Genomic DNA, 17,855 nt, shown 5'->3' with positions numbered 1-17,855 from the left:
CTTGCACTTGGGTTTCTAGACGAAGTTTCATGCCACCAAAATTTCCCATTCATCTGTAGTAGTCCGGTAGATGGTGTCGGTACTTTGAGAAATTCAGCCGCAATAGCCACTGAACCAGCTGCAATGCACTGGGGTTTGAACTCCAAGCACAATATGGTTTGAAGGCACTCCTTAATCAAACTTATAGCCAACATACCAAGGCCTCCATAGCTACTACAATTCAATCTCCTTAGAGCCGAAGCAAGTGGATCATATGGATGTTTGATTCGATCAAATTCAAAACCGATTGTTTGCAACACAAGTCTCTCCCCAAGCAAGATCAATTCCCTTTGCTTCCAGAAAAACTCTTTTGTCTAATACTACCACCACTACTACTCTTTTGACCCAATTTGAATTTTGCCCCAATCTCGTAGCCCACGAAAACAATGTCATTCAAAAACCTGACTTCTTTGACTAACTTGCAAGCAAGAAGCATGCTTGAAGTTGCAACAATCTTCCAATCGTTCTTTCCATGAGATTGCCGCATGTAAAATTGGTGGCACAGCATCATCGCGGTCGAAATGGTAACCCTACCCACTTTCAATTTTGTCCCCAACTCCCTCAGAAACAAGCGGTATCTCCGCAATTCCGACTCTTTCATCCGGCTAATCCCATGCATCTGAGATGGGGTTTCTGTTTCTATCTCCTCTTTTGTGAAATACCACTTTCCAATGGCACCCATTGTTTAAAGGCTCAAGCTTTTGCGAAACCCTAATTGCCTGCTTGTTACTTCTTTTTTGTTACTTCGCTCGCACGCAATTCCCTTTTGAAAACAAACAAGAGCAACCCAGAATAGAAGGAAGTGATTTTCCCACACTTTCCCGGAAAGCAAACAAAGAAACCCTAACCCTTGATTTCTTTCCACTTCGGTCGCACCAGAGAAGAAAGAAAAGTGGAAATTACGGAAATTATCGATCATTCAATGCGAGGAAAGGTTTTTTTGATATGCCAAAAACAAGTTTCTTAATATAGGTGGTGGAAAATTATTGAATGTGAGGAGAGATTTTCAGTGTGTCACGATTTGATACATCAAATATTATTATACACGTGGTTGAAAATTAAGAAAAAATTCTAACCACTTGTATTATGAGACTTGGTGTACAAGCTATGTTCCTAGCACATCAAACATTTTGTGTGAGACGCCAATTAAATAAAGACTTATTACATAAAATGGTCCCTGAGCTTTGCATGATCAATAAAAATGGTCTCTGAGATTTAAAATCAATAGAAATTGTCTATGAGATTGTCCATCATCCCATATATGATTTTGGTCATTCCGTTAAAAACTCTTTGGGGAATTTTTAAAGCTTTGTAACTCAATCGTTTCTTAACCAAATTTGACCCATAATACATCAAAATGAAGATAGGAAAGTGTAGAATAAGATTGTACCTATTTGGAAGGCCAATGGTTGCCGGAGATGGCCGGAAAAAAAGCCTGAAAGGTGACTGGTCCGTGGAAAAATTGGAAAACTCGCCGGAAACTAGGTAAAATTTAAACGTTCATAACTTCTTCGATACTCAACCAAATCAAGTGATTCAAAAATGAAAATCATACTTCTCAACAAGATGAAGATAATAGTACCTGTTTTGAATGCTAACGCACCGGGGTTTGGTCTGACAATGGCTCCAAATTGGCTAATGATTTTCAAGTTAGCCACTTTCAAGAAGTTTTCCAGCCATAACATGGCGATTTAGCAGTAAAGAAAGATACCATTCTCTTCTTCTCATCGAGAAGTATGATTTTCAATTTTGAATCACTCGATTTAGTTGAGTATCGAAGAAGTTATAAACGTTTAAAGTTTACCCAGTTTTCCGGCCAGTTTTCCAGTTTTCCTACGGACCAGCCACCTTTCAGGCTATTTGTCGGTCATCTCCAGCAATCATTGGGCTTTCAAATAGGTATAATCTTGTTCTAAACTTTTTAATCTTCATTGTGATATATTATGGGTCGAATTTGGTTAAGAATCGATTGAGTTACGAAGCTTTAAAAATTGCCCAAAGAGTTTTTAACGGAATGACCAAAATCATGGATGCTGGACAATCTCAATGACCATTTCTATTTATTTTAAATATCAGGGACCATTTCTATTAATCATGCAAATCTCAAGGATTATTTTGTATAATAAGCCTTAAATAAATACAACAATAAGACCATCTCCAATAGTGACCTAAAACCTAAAAATATTTAGCCCAGAAAATTTAGGTTTTAGCCCAGAAACAGCTTTTCTACTCCAATCCTTCTGGCCTAAAATTTTAGACCATCTCCAATGGTGACCTAAAACCTAAAAATATTTTGCCCAGAAAATTTAGGTTTGAGCCCATAAACAGTTTTTCTACTCCAACCCTTCTAGCCTAAAATTTTAGCCCTAGATTATCAAAGAATGAATTAAGGCTATTTTTTTTAAATTAACTTTTTTTTTTAAAAAAACAATTATGTAGACTATCCTAAATTAATTTTATGAATATTTTAACCTAAAAATATTTAAATTCCGATAAATTTTGAAAAATCACTAAATCAATACATGAAAATCATGATAAACCACAAAAACTTAATACCAACGACATTTAATAAACCACATACACTTAAAAAAATGACAATTAGTAAACCACATAAACTTAATACAATCGAAAACTCATAGACTACATAAACTTAATAATGATATCCACCATCTTGACTTGGTGATGGACTTGGGTGATAGTCTTGAGATGAATCATCATCTTGAAATATATTCCTTGTGGCATTCCTTTGTAAAATTTCATTTTGCTTACCACGTAAGTATTTCTTCATCTCTGGAGTGTATTTGTCGAGGTCCTCCATTATCAAATTAGTTTCGTACCTTTCTTGCTCCCTATCCCCTTGTTCCTTCATGGCCAAAAGCATTTGGGCCGATTCTTCTTGTCGACGGAACTGGTTTTCGTTCATTCTTGCCATTTCGCTAGCAAATTGTGCATGTATCGGACCTTGGGACTTCACTTTCTCTTTGCTTCCTTTTGCTTATCTCTACCCGGGGGCCTTGGAAAAGAAGAAGTTGGGCTCATTTGGTTGACACCTTCATTGTTGGCAAAATTCACACCTTCATTGACACCATTTGGAGGTGGGGCTTCATTATAAAATAATCTTCCACATTGTTGATTCGCATTGGTTCCCCACCTTGGACAATCCTTGAGGATGTTCCAAGCATGATGCAACTTAAAAGCTTGATTTTTGTGGTGTAGTGTCTTGTAAATTGCCATTGCTTTGTCACCCTATGCAACAAATACATAAAAACAATTAGTTGCAAAATACTATTATGTACATGACAACTAAAATATCAACAAAGAAACTCACAATTTCTGAGGCGTCCCTTCCACTAGGCATGTCAACCATGACTCTCTCCAAGCTTCCCTTCCACAAAATGCACACTTTGTTGATAATCTTCCACTGATCATAAACACCACCAACTTCCCTTCGACCAGCGTTGGAGTTTTCATGGAACTTATCAACGATTTTACCCCACAAAACCTTTCTATTTTGATTGGTGCCGATGGCACCATCTTTGCTAACATAAATCCATGCCAAACATAAAGCAATATCTTCGTCAAAGGTTCAATTACGACCTCTAACATGCTATTTTTGCCATCTTGAAAATTTTGGAAATGAGAAGAAATGGTAGAAAGAAAAATTGGAAGAATTGTAGGAGAAAAGTGAGTTTTGTGTGAATGTTCGAACAAATACATAGGTATTTATAGAGTTTTTGGTTGAATTTTAAGTTAAATAATTTTTTAAAATTATTTTAGCCGTTGGATTTAAATTTGGACCGTTTGATTTGATTATATTCGATCTAAGCCGTTAGATTCAATTAAAATAGCCGTTGGATGAACAAAAGTAGCCGTTAGGCTACAGTAACCATGACAGCAGAGGGGACCAACCCACATGGGTGGGCCTTCGGCTGGAAGAAAGACGGCGCGTGAGGCACGTGAGGCGAGTTAGGTTTTGGGGTGTGGGCTTCACAGCCCACTTTTCACTCTCACCCGTGGATCCCATTTTACTTTGTGGGCTAAATTGTGGCTGGTATTTGCCTTTCTTTTAGGTTTTAAGTTTTAGGTTTGGTTTAGGTTTTGGGTTGGAGTGGGTTTTTTTGGGGGGGGGGGGAATGGGAATTTTAGGTTATAAGTCACCATTGGAGATGGTCTAAGTACCTCATGCCCCAACTCTAGGAGAGATTTTTCAGTGTTGGGACACACAGTTTGGTACATCAAGTGTCACAATACAAGTAGTTAGATACTCAACAAGTAATTTCCAACCACTTGCATTATAATACTTGATGTACCGAACCGTGTTCCCCACACACTGAATTATTTCTCTAACTCTAGTAACTAAAATTATTACCACAGTAAGAGAAACCTACTCTCAGTTGGATATATTGAACTTTTTATCGGACACTATAACATAATAAGTGTTGTGTTATAAAACGCACCTGGAAGCCTAATTCTGTATGAATATTGAATTGAAATGGAATAAACAACTATTTAAAGTATGCTTAACAATGAAATAAAAAAATTATGGGCACCTTGAAGGTTGTACATTCCAATCCTTCACATATCTAATCCTCAACTAAAATCATTAAAAATTAAAAATTTATAGTCACCTAAAAGTCTCGTTTGTTATCCATTCAATTCAATCCTCCAAACTAAACGACGCCAAAAAGAAAGCAAGAATGAAAGATTTTTTTAGCTTCCTTGAAAAATTAGAGCCAAAATTTAAAAAATGTAGTCATCGAAAGATTATAGCAAAGGCTGTGATTTATTCCTTGAAAATAAATAAATAAATAAAGGTTATGCACCTTCTTTTTCGCATACTGCACATAGGTGTGGGTGAAGTGAAAAACAATGCGCATAAATCATTCTCCACCCCTTTAAACCCACCTAAGCACACATGAACTTAGCCAATCATTTTTATATGGGAAAAAAAATGCAATTCTACTTGTAATCCAAGTCACTGACTAGGGGTATATATGTACCTTGTGATATCAACACAATTATCAAATTCCCTAAATTCCGCAGCCCCAACAGTTAATCAGAGGCCCCCATTTTCACCAGTGTTGCAAAACAATAGGAAATATTTACATGAATTAAGGACCCAAAGTGACAATGTCCAAACCTATCACACCTCACGACACGTTTTTAATTTCCCACTCAGAGTCGCACAATTCGTTATGGATATCGCCTCGCCACCTTGATGTCCCTATTTCATATCAATGTTATCTCGGCCTTTCGTATTAGGTAAAGGGGAAAAATATATGTGAAAACATAAAGGCCACAAACTGTGCAAAACTAAGACATATTGTTGTGATGCAACAGAAGTTACAGAACTCAATGAAACGGAATAGTTCCATTTTCTGCTTAAAAGACTACATGTCATAGCTAGTCTTGTGCGGATCTTCATAAGATCAATAACGTTCTAACCGTTCATTGCATCTAACACGAGAGCAAATATGCCTCTAAGAACTCAGTAACTCGCACAACATAACATACACAAATACCACATAAACTGAGAGTACAATCTGTCGTTTTACATGGCATGCTTCACCAACATCAGTTGAAAGACAAAATCCGTCACTCTTCCAAGCTATAATGCTTGTTCACAGCTTCAATGACATCCCAAGTGACCTTCATTCCTTTAGGGAAGACAACAAAATCACCGGCCCCGATTGTGAAAGATCCTTCTTTCCCATCAACTTCAACATTCACTTTCCCCTCCAGCAGATACATAGTCTCCGTGGCACTGAATGACCATGGAAATTTGCTTGGACCACAACTCCACCTATTGAATGAATTCACAATCCAGTTCATTGCAAAATAATAACATGGTGTACGTGTATAAAATAAACAAGAAAAGCTCCTCTAATGCACATGGATTAAACATGAAATGTGCAGCTATAGGGTCTTATTTCTTTTCTGTTACAAGGAACATATGTCCCAAGCTTCCAGATTATTCTTTATAAAAATGATTATTAAGCGGTTTTACAAAAAAAGTTTGGTATACCAGTGCAGCTAAAACTAACAGTTTAATGAGAAAACTTATAATTTGTCCTCCAAATTCAAAACAAGAGCTGGGACAAAATAAAGAAGGGTGCCCTTGTGGCGCTAGCCAAATTCACATACTTCCAGCCTTAGCAATGTACGTCGTCAAGAAAAGGGAGTTTTTGCACTATGTAGCTTCCTAGAAAATTCAATATCATCCTATATCTTATTTCTTGATCTATGAAATTGTCGAGCAATGTCCATGACTTTAAGGAAGCACATATATAGCCTGGATATCATATACCATACTTCTTCAAATAATAACACAAAATTGAAGCATTAAGGAGATCACATTGACAGTGAGAAGCGGGTGTTCACTAAGGTCAGTGCTCAATTGTATTTTCTTTCACTCCTACTCTCCATGCTCCAGATCAAATCGAATAATTTGACAGGTTGGTCTCAAATGTAACGTTTTTTTTTTTTTTTTTTCTCTTTCTTTCCCAAAGCTATTTGCAGCTCCCACGACCCATCTATTTATCCGTCATGTTCATAGCCTCCTCATGAGCGAGGGTTTTTATAATTTTTCCATCCACAACATACCATAATGAAATATGACAAAAATGATTTCATTTCTTAATCAATGAAGTGTACAACTCCAGTATTTATATAATGCAATTCCGAGAGTATATTTAGCCTAACAACCAACAGATGATAACAAATCTAATTGTAGAATTGAATAAAGAAGATCAAAACCAATTCTGAACTAACTGCTGATTGTACTAGCTAACGTTGACTTCATTAGCTGTGATATCTCCTTCATCTATGAACTTGTCGAGCAAAATGAATAGTTGAAAACTTTTTTTTTTAATCGAAATAGTACTTCATTCAGGGAAAAGACCAGAGAGCTCAATTACGACAGGGAGGCAAAGTCTTTTCCACAGGAGGATAAGACAAGGCCGAAAGAGATAAACTGAATGAAGAAACTAACAGAGCAACCATGGCTAAAACCGACAAGGACTGCTGGCATAGGTGATTGAAGGAGGACAGGGGTTAAATGCCCAGTACGTCCACTCCAACCAGCCGTCAACTAAATGACAAGAGGGCAGGGGAGCCCGATAGTTGACAACTTTAAGGAAAGAACGATATATTTCTGGTATGTGATATATCATGCTTCTTGTAAGCAAATAACACAAAGCTGAAGCACTACCAAGATCACATGGCCAGTGAGAAGTGGATGTTCAATAAGGTCAATGCTCAATTGTAATGTCTTTCACTCCTAGTCTCCACACTCCAGATCAAATCGAATAATTTGACGGGTGGTCTCAAATGTAGCATAGATTTTGTTTTCCTTTCTTTTTCCAAGCTATCCATCATGTTCATAGCCTCCTTATGACCCCTGGTATTACAATTGTTCTATCCAGAACAGTATTGACCACGTTGGGTAAGAAAAATTTCAGGGGTTTACCAACAAGCAAGGGGAAGTAAAACCAAAACATCAAAGTTGAAATCTTTCATGTAAAATCACAGATCATCATATACAAACACAAACAAAATTTCCTACCAAGTGACTGAAATGGTCTGATTTTCTATAATCCATCCCCAAAAACAAAACCCAATTTTCTCACTAGCCAAACAAAACAAAACCATCACCCAATTTTCTCATTCAATCAGCATATAATAAGAGAATGGGAGATGAAGAGTTACATACTTGGGCCAAGTTGCGACTCCAAGCTCAGTCAGTTTGGATTGAGTGGGATTTTTTTCAACTTTTACACCAAATTCGTTGGCGGCCATGGGAGTTTCTTCTTCAGACCCGGATGAAGTGATTGCTTTCGGTCTGGGTTGTGTAAAATTGAAGGAGAAATACAGAGGGACTGCAACTACTAGCATTAGAGCAAGTATTTGGGATTGCTTTTGCTTTGAGAAGAATTGAAACATCGCCTCACCAATTGGTATTAGTTTCGAGGAATTAATTTAGACAAACTTCTGACTGAGTGCTGTGGATGTCTAACAGCTTGGTTAAAAGCGTTTTTTATTGTAATATTTTTTGAACTAATTTTTAATAAAAATGTAAGTAAATTCTGGAAAATTATAGAAAGTACTTTCTGAAGAAGCACATAACTGGTACTTCTTGCATAAAATACTTTACTTTTGGAACCAAAAAACATTTTATCTAAAAGTACTTTCAATCATTTAAAAAGCATATCTAAATGAAACATAATATAATAACTATTCGCTCCCTAAATCCGCCATGGCGCCTTGCGGGCAAGCCGGGGATTTACTTCACATACGAGATTGGTGGGTGCGGGCGTGCAACTACTAGATGCCGCTAGTAGACGGGATTTGAATGATTGAGGTTGCGCCTTTTGACTTCAAATCAAGAGATTGTGCCATTTGAGTGGGAGTTGCTCAAATTAAGGTTCTTTGTTTGCCTTAAAAATAAGGACTTTACTTATATGGAGAGATAGAACAATATGTAAATGACAAGGTTTCTTGGAAATATAAATGACAGAGGAAAGTGACTAAAATTGCAGATTGCTTGTAATTTATATGACTGGAAATGAGTACATAAAAGCTACAAATGAGATCGATACTGCAAGTGAGCAGCAGAGCTAATAAACTAGATAAAAGAAGGCTTTTGGCAAATCTGGTTTGAGCAGAGTTTGTGCTTGCATTTGTTTGTTTGTTTGTTTGAGTGTCTTTATTCCTGGTTTCTCTTTCTTCTTATATAGACAACTCGGCTTGGTCTCCTATAGCAGCAACCTTGCCCGAATGCGGTTTGAAGGGTGATGACTCATCAGCTTTTTTACATGTACTGCCATCATAAAGTACTTTTATGGGATGTGTAGCTGGTCAGTCTATACCACTTGGCCTTTGGGTAGGTAAGCAAGTGGTCTTCATGAGCTGTATCAAGTCAGAAAAGGCCTTTTCTGCCTTCTGGGCTTTGACTGGGGCTTCGGCTGTCTTTCCCTTCGGGCCTCCTTTTGGGCTAGCTCCTTTCTTGAGCCTAAAGTTTCAAGTTTTGATCCAAACAGTGCCCCCTTCAATTAATGTTAAGGTTGGAATCCCAGGCGCCATCATTGATTGAATATCCGCATGCGTGTATCTCAATCTTTTGGAACTTCGTGTTTTCTAGACAGGATGAGGCAACCTTGTGCCCCTTGTTCTCCTCGCGACCTTTGAACTACCCTCTGGGGCTCTATAAATTCTGGCTCGGAATTTCTTCTGTCAAGCCATCAAATCCTCTTCAGCCTTCTCTTCCATCTTCCTCGAGCGTTCAGAAACTGAGAAATGGGTTTCTCCGGCTTTGAGTGGGGTTTCCTAAAACTCCATTTTCGTGAGAAAAAAAGGGCTTTCATCAAAGGATTGTTATCTCCAACACCCTTGGTCGAACACCCCGCTATCTTTAACACCCCTGGTCAGGCTGTTTCCTCTCGAAGGCTTGTCTTCCTGCTTATTGCGATGATAAGTCGGGCTTGACCATCACCTATGGTGATGGTCCTGTCTGAGGATCCTCTACCAGGCTCATGTTGGCCGCACAACCCGATCACCTGATTGGGTTCCATCCATGAAGACATCTGAAGATCAGCTGAAGATACCATTGCATCCAGCAAGAGATTTGATTGTAATACGTCGGCTTTGAATCTTTTGTAAATTTCATCAATTTGTCGAAATGAAATATACATTATCTCAGCAACTCTTGTCTTTCCATCTTCTTGAATTATTGATAAACATACACTGCACATTGATATCCCGAAGCTTTCTTTACCCTGCATCCTCTTCAATATAACAATCTCTGACATCCCACAACGTAGGACAATATTTCTTTAAGAATTTAACATTAATGGGATGTTTATGCCTGTTTCCCTCAAGATCCACCAAGTAGTATCCCCCTCTATCCAAAACGCGACTAATAATGAAAGGACCTTCCCATGTCAGGCTCCATTTTCCAAAGCCCCTGAGTTGAGCTCCTAGAGGGAGGACTGTCTTCCATACTAAATCCCCTTCCTTGAAAGATTTCATCTTCACCTTTTTGTTATAAGCTCGGGCAACGGCTTGCTTTCCTTCTTGAATCTGGTTCAAATCTTCAATTCGGGCGGCATCCAAGTCTTCAATTCCTTGACACATGGCTTCGATATACTCTTCACTATGCAATCCAAATTGATTTTGAATTCTTACAGAACTTACATTGATTTCCACGGGGAGCACTGCATCTTGCCCGAAAGTTAAAGCATAAGGAGTTGTCCCTGTTCCTGCTCTTTTAGAAGTTCTGTATGCCCACAAAGTGTTCCCCAGACTTTCATGCCATTTTTCTGGACTATCAATCACCATCCTCATGATAATGTTGACCAGGATCTTGTTGTTGGCCTCTGCCTGGCCATTTGATTGAGGGTAGTACAGACTGGACTGGATCATCTTTATTTTGTACTTACTTGCAAACTCCTCAACTTCTTTTGAAATAAAAGATGGTCCACGATCCGTCACTATAGTTTTGGGCACCCCAAATCTGTGCAGAATCTTGGTCTCGATAAAATTCTTGACTGTGGCTGAAGTTATGGATTTTACTGCTGATCCTTCCACCCACTTGGTGAAGTAATCCGTTGCTACAATTATGAAAGTATGCCCTTTACTAGAAGCTGGATAGATTTGCCCGATGAAGTCCATCGCCCATCCTCTGAAGGGCCAAGGCTTGACCACTGGATTTAAAGGTACCGAGGGCACATGCTGGAGAGGTCCGTGCCTTTGACATTCTTCACAACCTCGGGCATAAGACTTACAATCTTTCTCCATGTCGGGCTAGAAATAACCATACCTCCTAAGCAACCATCTCATCTTCGTTCCAGCATGATGTACTCCACATACTCCTTCATGTACTTCGGCCATTACCCTCATGGATTCTTCTTGGCCCAATGATAGGAGCATATTTATGCGACTTAGTTGGCTTGTTCTTGTGCATTTATGTCGTGTTTCCTTAGTTATTTTAATGTTTAAAGTCATTTTCGTGTGTTTTCAGATTTTATGGACAAAGTAGGCAAGAAGATGCATTTTGGAGCATTTTGGAGCAAAATGGAGCTTGGAATGCATGTCACATATTTGGGCCAAAGTGGATGGACGAATTTGAGAACTAAAGAGGCCAAGAATGTGAAGAATTATGGTCCAAAAGATGAAGAACTCAGCCCAAAAATTTGTCACTCCAACTTGCCTTCATTGCCATGCAAAACAACATAGAATTCCCTTTTGATTCCCATGCCATGCTTGATCACTCTTGTCCCCTACATAATTTCTGATTTCATGCTTCAATTCATTTAATTATTACACTTAATTGCTTGATACCTCTTGTTCCCTTCACCCACAAAATTTTATACAACTTTCACAACCATAACATGCACCAATTGATGCTCCATCATTCACATTTGGAATCCCATGCCTTGTGTACCACATGTTGCTGCACCTTTGACCCATTTATTGACACATTTTCACCTCCCTTTCCATCTCTATGCAATGTACACAATCATTCATGCTCCCTAGCTTCAAGACCACTCCATTTTACCCTTCACACTTTGCATCATCACTTCATTTTCACCCTTGGACCATTGCACACCACATACACTCTTTGCCATGCATTCTCCCTAGCCTAACCTGATTCTCTAAGGTTTTTGGGGCCTATATATACATGTTTACACCCCTTGGCAAAGGGTTCACACTCTCATATTGATGTGAAAATTATGTTGACACTCAAATTAACCCTCTTTTTATCAATTGTAGCAAAGTATGTAAGTAGGGATCGTTCTAAACTGGGGATTAGGAGGGATTGCAAAATCACTTGAAAACTGACTCAAATACGTAAAAACAAGTTTAAAACACTAAACTAGACTCAAAGAATGCAAAACTAAACTTTAAAACACCAAAACAAACCAAAAGACTCAAAACAGCCCAAAAACACTCAAAACTGCCTTAAAACCACAATCTGGGCAGTTTTGAACACTAGACACAAACTTGGACGAAAATTGGTTTTAACTTGACCTAAGACACTTAAAAACACAAACTAAAGTGATTTCTAACTACTATGACTCAACTAAGTAAAGGGGGATTGATTTTGGACGAATTTAACTTTGAAAACAGAAACTTTGAAAACAAACTTTGACAAAAACGTTTTGATGAAAATTAAGATGGTGAAAGGCTAGTTAGAAGGTTCCTTCTCCACACATGAAACATATGCATACGACTTGATTTCCAATTACTCTTTCAATAAACCATGAATGACAATGCCCCAAATTAACTAGATTGACCAATTAATTCTCAGATTTCCCTAGATTCATTGAATTGAATGGGATACGCATTACAACCAAATTATTCTTATCAAGGACCCTAACTATGGAATACGCATGATAGAGACACATATCAAAGATCATTAAGTTCAATGGAAATCATAAGCATTGACGAAGCATTCATAACTATGGGATACGCATGTTACTTTTGCCAAGGATTTACTTAACACAATCGTGACTAGCGACTTTTACTACTTAGGAATATAAGTTAATAACGATTAGGTGAAATTCCCTTATACTCTAGCATCAAATTCATGCATGCGAACTAAGTATGCATCCTTAATTAACACACAAGAACAAGTTATCAATCAAATAGATAAGTAAACCACATTCACGATTCATGAAATCATAACTGGAGGTAATCAAGTCATATAAAGCATATGATCATGGCTTTGAATTCCCCTCTAACTATAAAGAAATTAGTTCCTCATGTTCGCAAATAAACAAAGATAAATAAATTTAAACATTCTAACAAAGATAGAAAACACCTAGAATCGCTCCACAATCCAAGCTCCTTGAATGGCATGCACGGCTCCAAGAGTTCTTCCTTCTTTTCCTTGCAAACTCACGGCACAATGAGGGATGTTTGGGTGAATGGTGTAGTGAAAATATGGTAGAGGATGGTGACTAAATGGTGCAGCAAAGGATGGTATTTATAGGCTGAAATTCGCAGCCCCTATGTAGCAAAGGAAAAGGATTTAAAAGCCTAATTTGTATAGGATAATAACACACAATCCTTGAAGGAAAAGGCTAAGGCTTTTAGAAACCAAGGGGGAAAGGAATAATCAGGTTTCTAGAAGTTCTAGAAAGGTTTGGGGCGTCACTTTTGTAGGACAAAGGATAAGGCCTTCTAGAAAGGTTGTTTTGTGGCTGATTTCTAGAAAAAACAAGGGATAAGGTGTGGCACCTTTGTAGGAGTGGATAAGGGCTTCTAGAAACCAATTTTAATGTGTCCTTATCTGAAAATAAATCCCCCATGCAGCTGGAATTAAATTAGGATAGGATTAGGATAGGATAAGATAAGATAAGATTGGATAGGATAGGGTTTGGATAATGTTTTGGATAAGGTTTCTTCACTTGAGCTGATTCTTTGGCTTCAACTTCCCTTCTTCAAGTAGGAAACCTTGTTTGAGTAGGAAACTTCAATCTTCTAGGAATCCAACTTCAACTAGGAATCCATCTTCAACTAGGATTTCATCTTCAATTAAGCACTTTCCCACTTCAATTAGGAATCTTTGTATCTTCAATTCTTCAACTTCAAAACACATTCCTAGCTTCATCAATCCTTCAAATTCGTCCATCCCTTGTGCTTCATGTGCATGAACTCCATTCTAGCCCAATTTTGCTCCAAAATGCTCCAAATTGCATCCTTTTGCTCACTTTGTCTCTAAAACCTGAAAACACATGAACTTAAAAGACCACTTTAACTAAGAAAACACAACATAAATGCATAAGAACTAGCTAAGTAAGGCGCATAAATATGCTCCTATCAAATTCCCCCACACTTAGCTTTTGCTAGTCCTCGAGCAAAACAACGAAACAAAACATGACCTAAACCTTCCAACAATCGCCTCAGGGATTTCCAATGGTACATGACATATTAAAAATCATCATTCCCATAGATTTTAGTCATCTTCACACTTAAGCACATACTTAATCATAGTCACCACGTACTAGTTCACATATAACCATTTAAAACATGATTTTGAATGTAGTAACATGCCTTAGAGAAATTGCTCAAGTCCTTACTAGATATGCACTCAATTTTCACACAGATTTTCTAACTCCACACCCTATACTAGTTATATGTGAGAAGATTGATGTAAATATGAAAACGAACGCTCACATATATGTATAACAAAGAAAGCATTTTCGGGAGTTAATAAGCATTTAGATATAATCTCATGAATGGAATGCTACTACTTAGATGCGAGAACCAGGGATATCATATGCTCATACCAATTCCAAACTCCACATATTGAAACACATAACAATCAAGATAGAAGCAAAGGGTTGTAACGGGGCTAAGGTATTGGCTAACAAAGAAAGGTAAGGATAAACAAACATTCTTAAAGAATAATAAACAAAGTAATGAAATTGACACTTAGAATTCACTTTTGCATGCAAAAATCAATTTTGAAACACAAGGGGAAGACTCATGCAACACTTAGGGTCAAATTCAACTTTTTGGACCCTTGCTTCAACAACCAACTTAGAGCTCATTTTATGCTCTTTCAACTCCTTTTCATACTTTTTTCTTTTTTTCTTTCTTTTTCTACGATTTTTTTTTTCTTTTGTTTTTTCTTTGTCTAACCCGTGCCCTCCTTACTTCTTTTGGCACACAAACTTTCCCTTCCCCCACACTTAGTTTTCTGCACAACATTGATCAAAAGGAATTCCCTCTAAGTCATGCTTTATTATCCTTTAAGAACAAGGGTATGGATAGTCCTAATCTAGGCTAGGTAAGGATAATGTGGCTAACAACAAAAATAGGCTAAATAAGGCTCAAAGGGGCTGATCCTACAAAAACAAATACATGGGTTGAAGGCTTTTTGGCTCTGGTGATAACTACTAAACAACTTCATCTTGTTAGTTATGCTAATCAATTTTTATGCTTTGAATGAAATGGGTATGAGTTCTAATATTTGGATCTATAATGATGACACGCCTTCTAAGTAGCAACCAAGCAAAGAATGATGAGATCATGCAACGACTTTAGAAAACAACAAATTCACAGATTATTAACTCTCCAAAGAATGTTTAGGCTCAAGTCTCACAGGGTTGTAGCGTTAGTTTGAGTTCATTCCTTCAAGCATGTTACAAAAACTAAATTTTTTTTTCTTTTCCTTTGTGATTACATGTGAATTCGTAAACAACAACGATGACCAAGCATAAACCAAAGAGTAAATCAAACGTCCATCCATGTTTATAACTTTCTTTAACGGTCATGCAATTAAAAACCAAATCCTCATCATTGTGTTGGAAGGTACTCTATGACACAAACACACAAAAACAACTTTAAAACAACTCTTTTTGGGTTTTTTCAAAACTTTTTCTATTTTTTTTCTTGAATTTTCGGATTTTCTGGTAAAGCCACATAAAAACACATCAAAACATTCTAAAAACACTTAAAAACAATGAAAAACAACCTTTGAAATGTTAGGTGGTAAAATCCTACGAATTTTGACACAAAAAACACTTTGTTTACATTTTGAGAGGACTTTGAGAAGGAAAAAGAAATTGCAAGAGTCTAATCCTCCTAGTCCTGAGCCTGAATTAGAAGAGCAAGAAGTTGAGGTTGAAGAGAAGCCCACGACACAAGTGGGTGGAGAAGAGCAAGGTATAGCCATGGACAACCGTACGCTCAAGGAGCTTGCCGCCTCGGGTTTAGATAATGCCGCACCATTGTGTATCCAATATCCCATGGCTGCTAAAGGTAAAACCGAAGAGTTCGAGTTAAAGTCAAGTTTGCTCCACCACATTCCAAAGTTCCATGGGCTGTCCATGGAGGATCCGAACAAACATTTGAAAGAATTTGAAGTGGTGTGCTCAAGTATGACTCCGGTTACCGTTGACGGAAGTATTTTAAAGATGAAGGCTTTTCCATTCTCTTTAATGGACAAAGCCAAGGATTGGTTATACGAGTTGGCTCCCGGTACAGTTACATCTTGGGAGAGTATGAAGAGGGCGTTTTTGAAGAAGTTTTTCCCAACTTCTCGCATCATTCTTCTTCGTAAAAAAATAAGTGGAATTCAACAAGATGAAGGTGAGTCTTTTCCTACATATTATGAACAATTTAAATCACTTGTTGCTTCTTGTCCACAACATCAGATGAAGGAGGAATTGCTTTTGCAATACTTCTACGAAGGGCTCCTACCACTAGAACGTCAAATGCTCGATGCCTCGGCGGGTGGAGCATTGGTAGACAAAACGCCCATGGCTGCAAAAATCTTGATTGCTAATCGAGCATTGAACGCTCAACAATACGAGGGTGTAGGCCAAAGAGGACCCCCACGGCAACAAGTGCATGAGGTAAGTTCCACTTCCAATATTCAATCTCAGTTAGCTAATCTTACTTCTCTTGTTTCACAGATGGCTGAGGGAATGAAGATTCAAGGACCCATGGTGTGTGGCGTATGTTCTATCCAAGGACATACATCCGAAAAGTGTCCTCAACTCATTGAGAATGGTGGATGGGAGAGTGCTAATGCCATTGGGTTTCAAAGCCAAAATCAGCCAAGACATGATCCATATTCCAACACGTATAATCCGGGGTGGAGAGACCATCCAAACTTCAAATGGAGAGAGCCACAACAAGCCCAACCACAAGGAGGCTTTAGGCAACAACCCCCGGGCTTCTACAACAAACCATACGCACCCCCTCAGTTCCAACCACAATCTGCCCCAAATACTTCAAGTAATGCTTTGGATAATGATACACTTGTTAAGTTACTAACCACTTTGACTAATGGGCAGGAAAATCAAAACAAAAGGGTGGACCAACTAGAGAAACAAATGGGACAGATTGCCGAGGTTGTTGGGCATATTAGAGACCAAGGAAGGCTCCCTAGTTCTACCATTCCAAATCCAAAGGGAGGGTTTGAATCAGCCAAAGCAATCACCCTAAGAAGTGGTAAGGAGGTTGGGGTAGGTTCTTCATCAAAAACAGGTCCTAAAGAGGATGAAATGTTGCAAATGGAAGATGAGGAATCAAGCCCACCCACGGCAAGGATGGACACACCTATGCCGCAAGTGTCCATGGCCCCTAAACCTTCAAATATGTCCAATAAGGGTAAGAATGTGTTAAATTCAATTCAGACTAATGTTTTTCCTTTGAATGTCCCCTTTCCTAGCAGATTTTTGCAATCAAAGAACGAAGAGGAGGAAAAAGATGTTCTAGAGACATTTAGAAAGGTGCATGTCAACATTCCCCTCCTTGATGCCATAAAGCAAATCCCGAAGTATGCCAAGTGCTTAAAGAAGCTTTGTACAACAAAGAAACGTGTCCGGGAGAAAGAGGTGGTACATGTAAGTGAGAATGTCTCCGCCATCTTGCAACATAAACTACCCCCCAAATGCAAAGATCCGGGGAGTTTTACAATTCCGTGTGTCATTGGTAATACCCGTTTCAAATCTGCCATGCTTGATTTAGGTGTTTCTATAAATGTTATGCCATATTCCATTTATGCATCTATGAACTTAGGAGCATTGAAAAATGATGGTGTAATCATACAATTGGCCGATAGATCTAACGCTTATCCAAAGGGAGTTTTGGAAGACGTTTTAGTGCAGGTTGATCATTTAATCTTCCCGGTAGATTTCTATGTCCTCGAAATGGATGAATCAAACCATGCCCCTTCATTGCCCATCCTCCTTGGAAGGCCATTCATGAAAACGGCTCAAACGAAGATTGATGTGGCCAAAGGATTAGTCACTATGGCATTTGGTGGTGACATGATTAGTTTTAAAATTTCTGAATCCATT

General features: G+C 38.2%; 2 protein-coding genes and 1 long non-coding RNA gene across 3 annotated transcripts; all 3 read right to left on the bottom strand.

The window, feature by feature from the left end:
• Window positions 1-319: 319 nt before the first annotated feature.
• On the bottom strand, window positions 320-721 carry LOC139196750 (cyclin-T1-3-like). The gene has a single exon (XM_070823089.1). It carries the CDS (start codon window positions 719-721, stop codon window positions 320-322), a length of 402 nt encoding a protein of 133 aa, XP_070679190.1.
• Window positions 722-3,009: 2,288 nt separating this feature from the next.
• Window positions 3,010-4,223, bottom strand: LOC139196749 (uncharacterized). The gene is made up of 3 exons (XM_070823088.1): window positions 4,219-4,223; window positions 3,368-3,578; window positions 3,010-3,285 (listed from the first exon to the last, which is right to left on the bottom strand). The coding sequence occupies exons 1-3, from the start codon at window positions 4,221-4,223 to the stop codon at window positions 3,010-3,012; spliced, it is 492 nt and encodes a 163-aa protein (XP_070679189.1).
• A 1,120-nt stretch (window positions 4,224-5,343) lies between these two features.
• Window positions 5,344-8,081, bottom strand: LOC103409481 (uncharacterized). The gene is made up of 2 exons (XR_011581934.1): window positions 7,751-8,081; window positions 5,344-5,842 (listed from the first exon to the last, which is right to left on the bottom strand). It is a non-coding gene; the product is annotated as an uncharacterized lncRNA (long non-coding RNA).
• Between the last annotated feature and the right edge of the window lie 9,774 nt (window positions 8,082-17,855).

The sequence above is a fragment of the Malus domestica genome, chromosome 06, assembly GCF_042453785.1.
Source record: "Malus domestica chromosome 06, GDT2T_hap1".
NCBI lineage: Eukaryota > Viridiplantae > Streptophyta > Magnoliopsida > Rosales > Rosaceae > Malus > Malus domestica.
The sequence above is the reverse complement of the archived record's forward strand: the minus strand, read 5'-3'. Positions and strand labels throughout refer to the sequence as shown.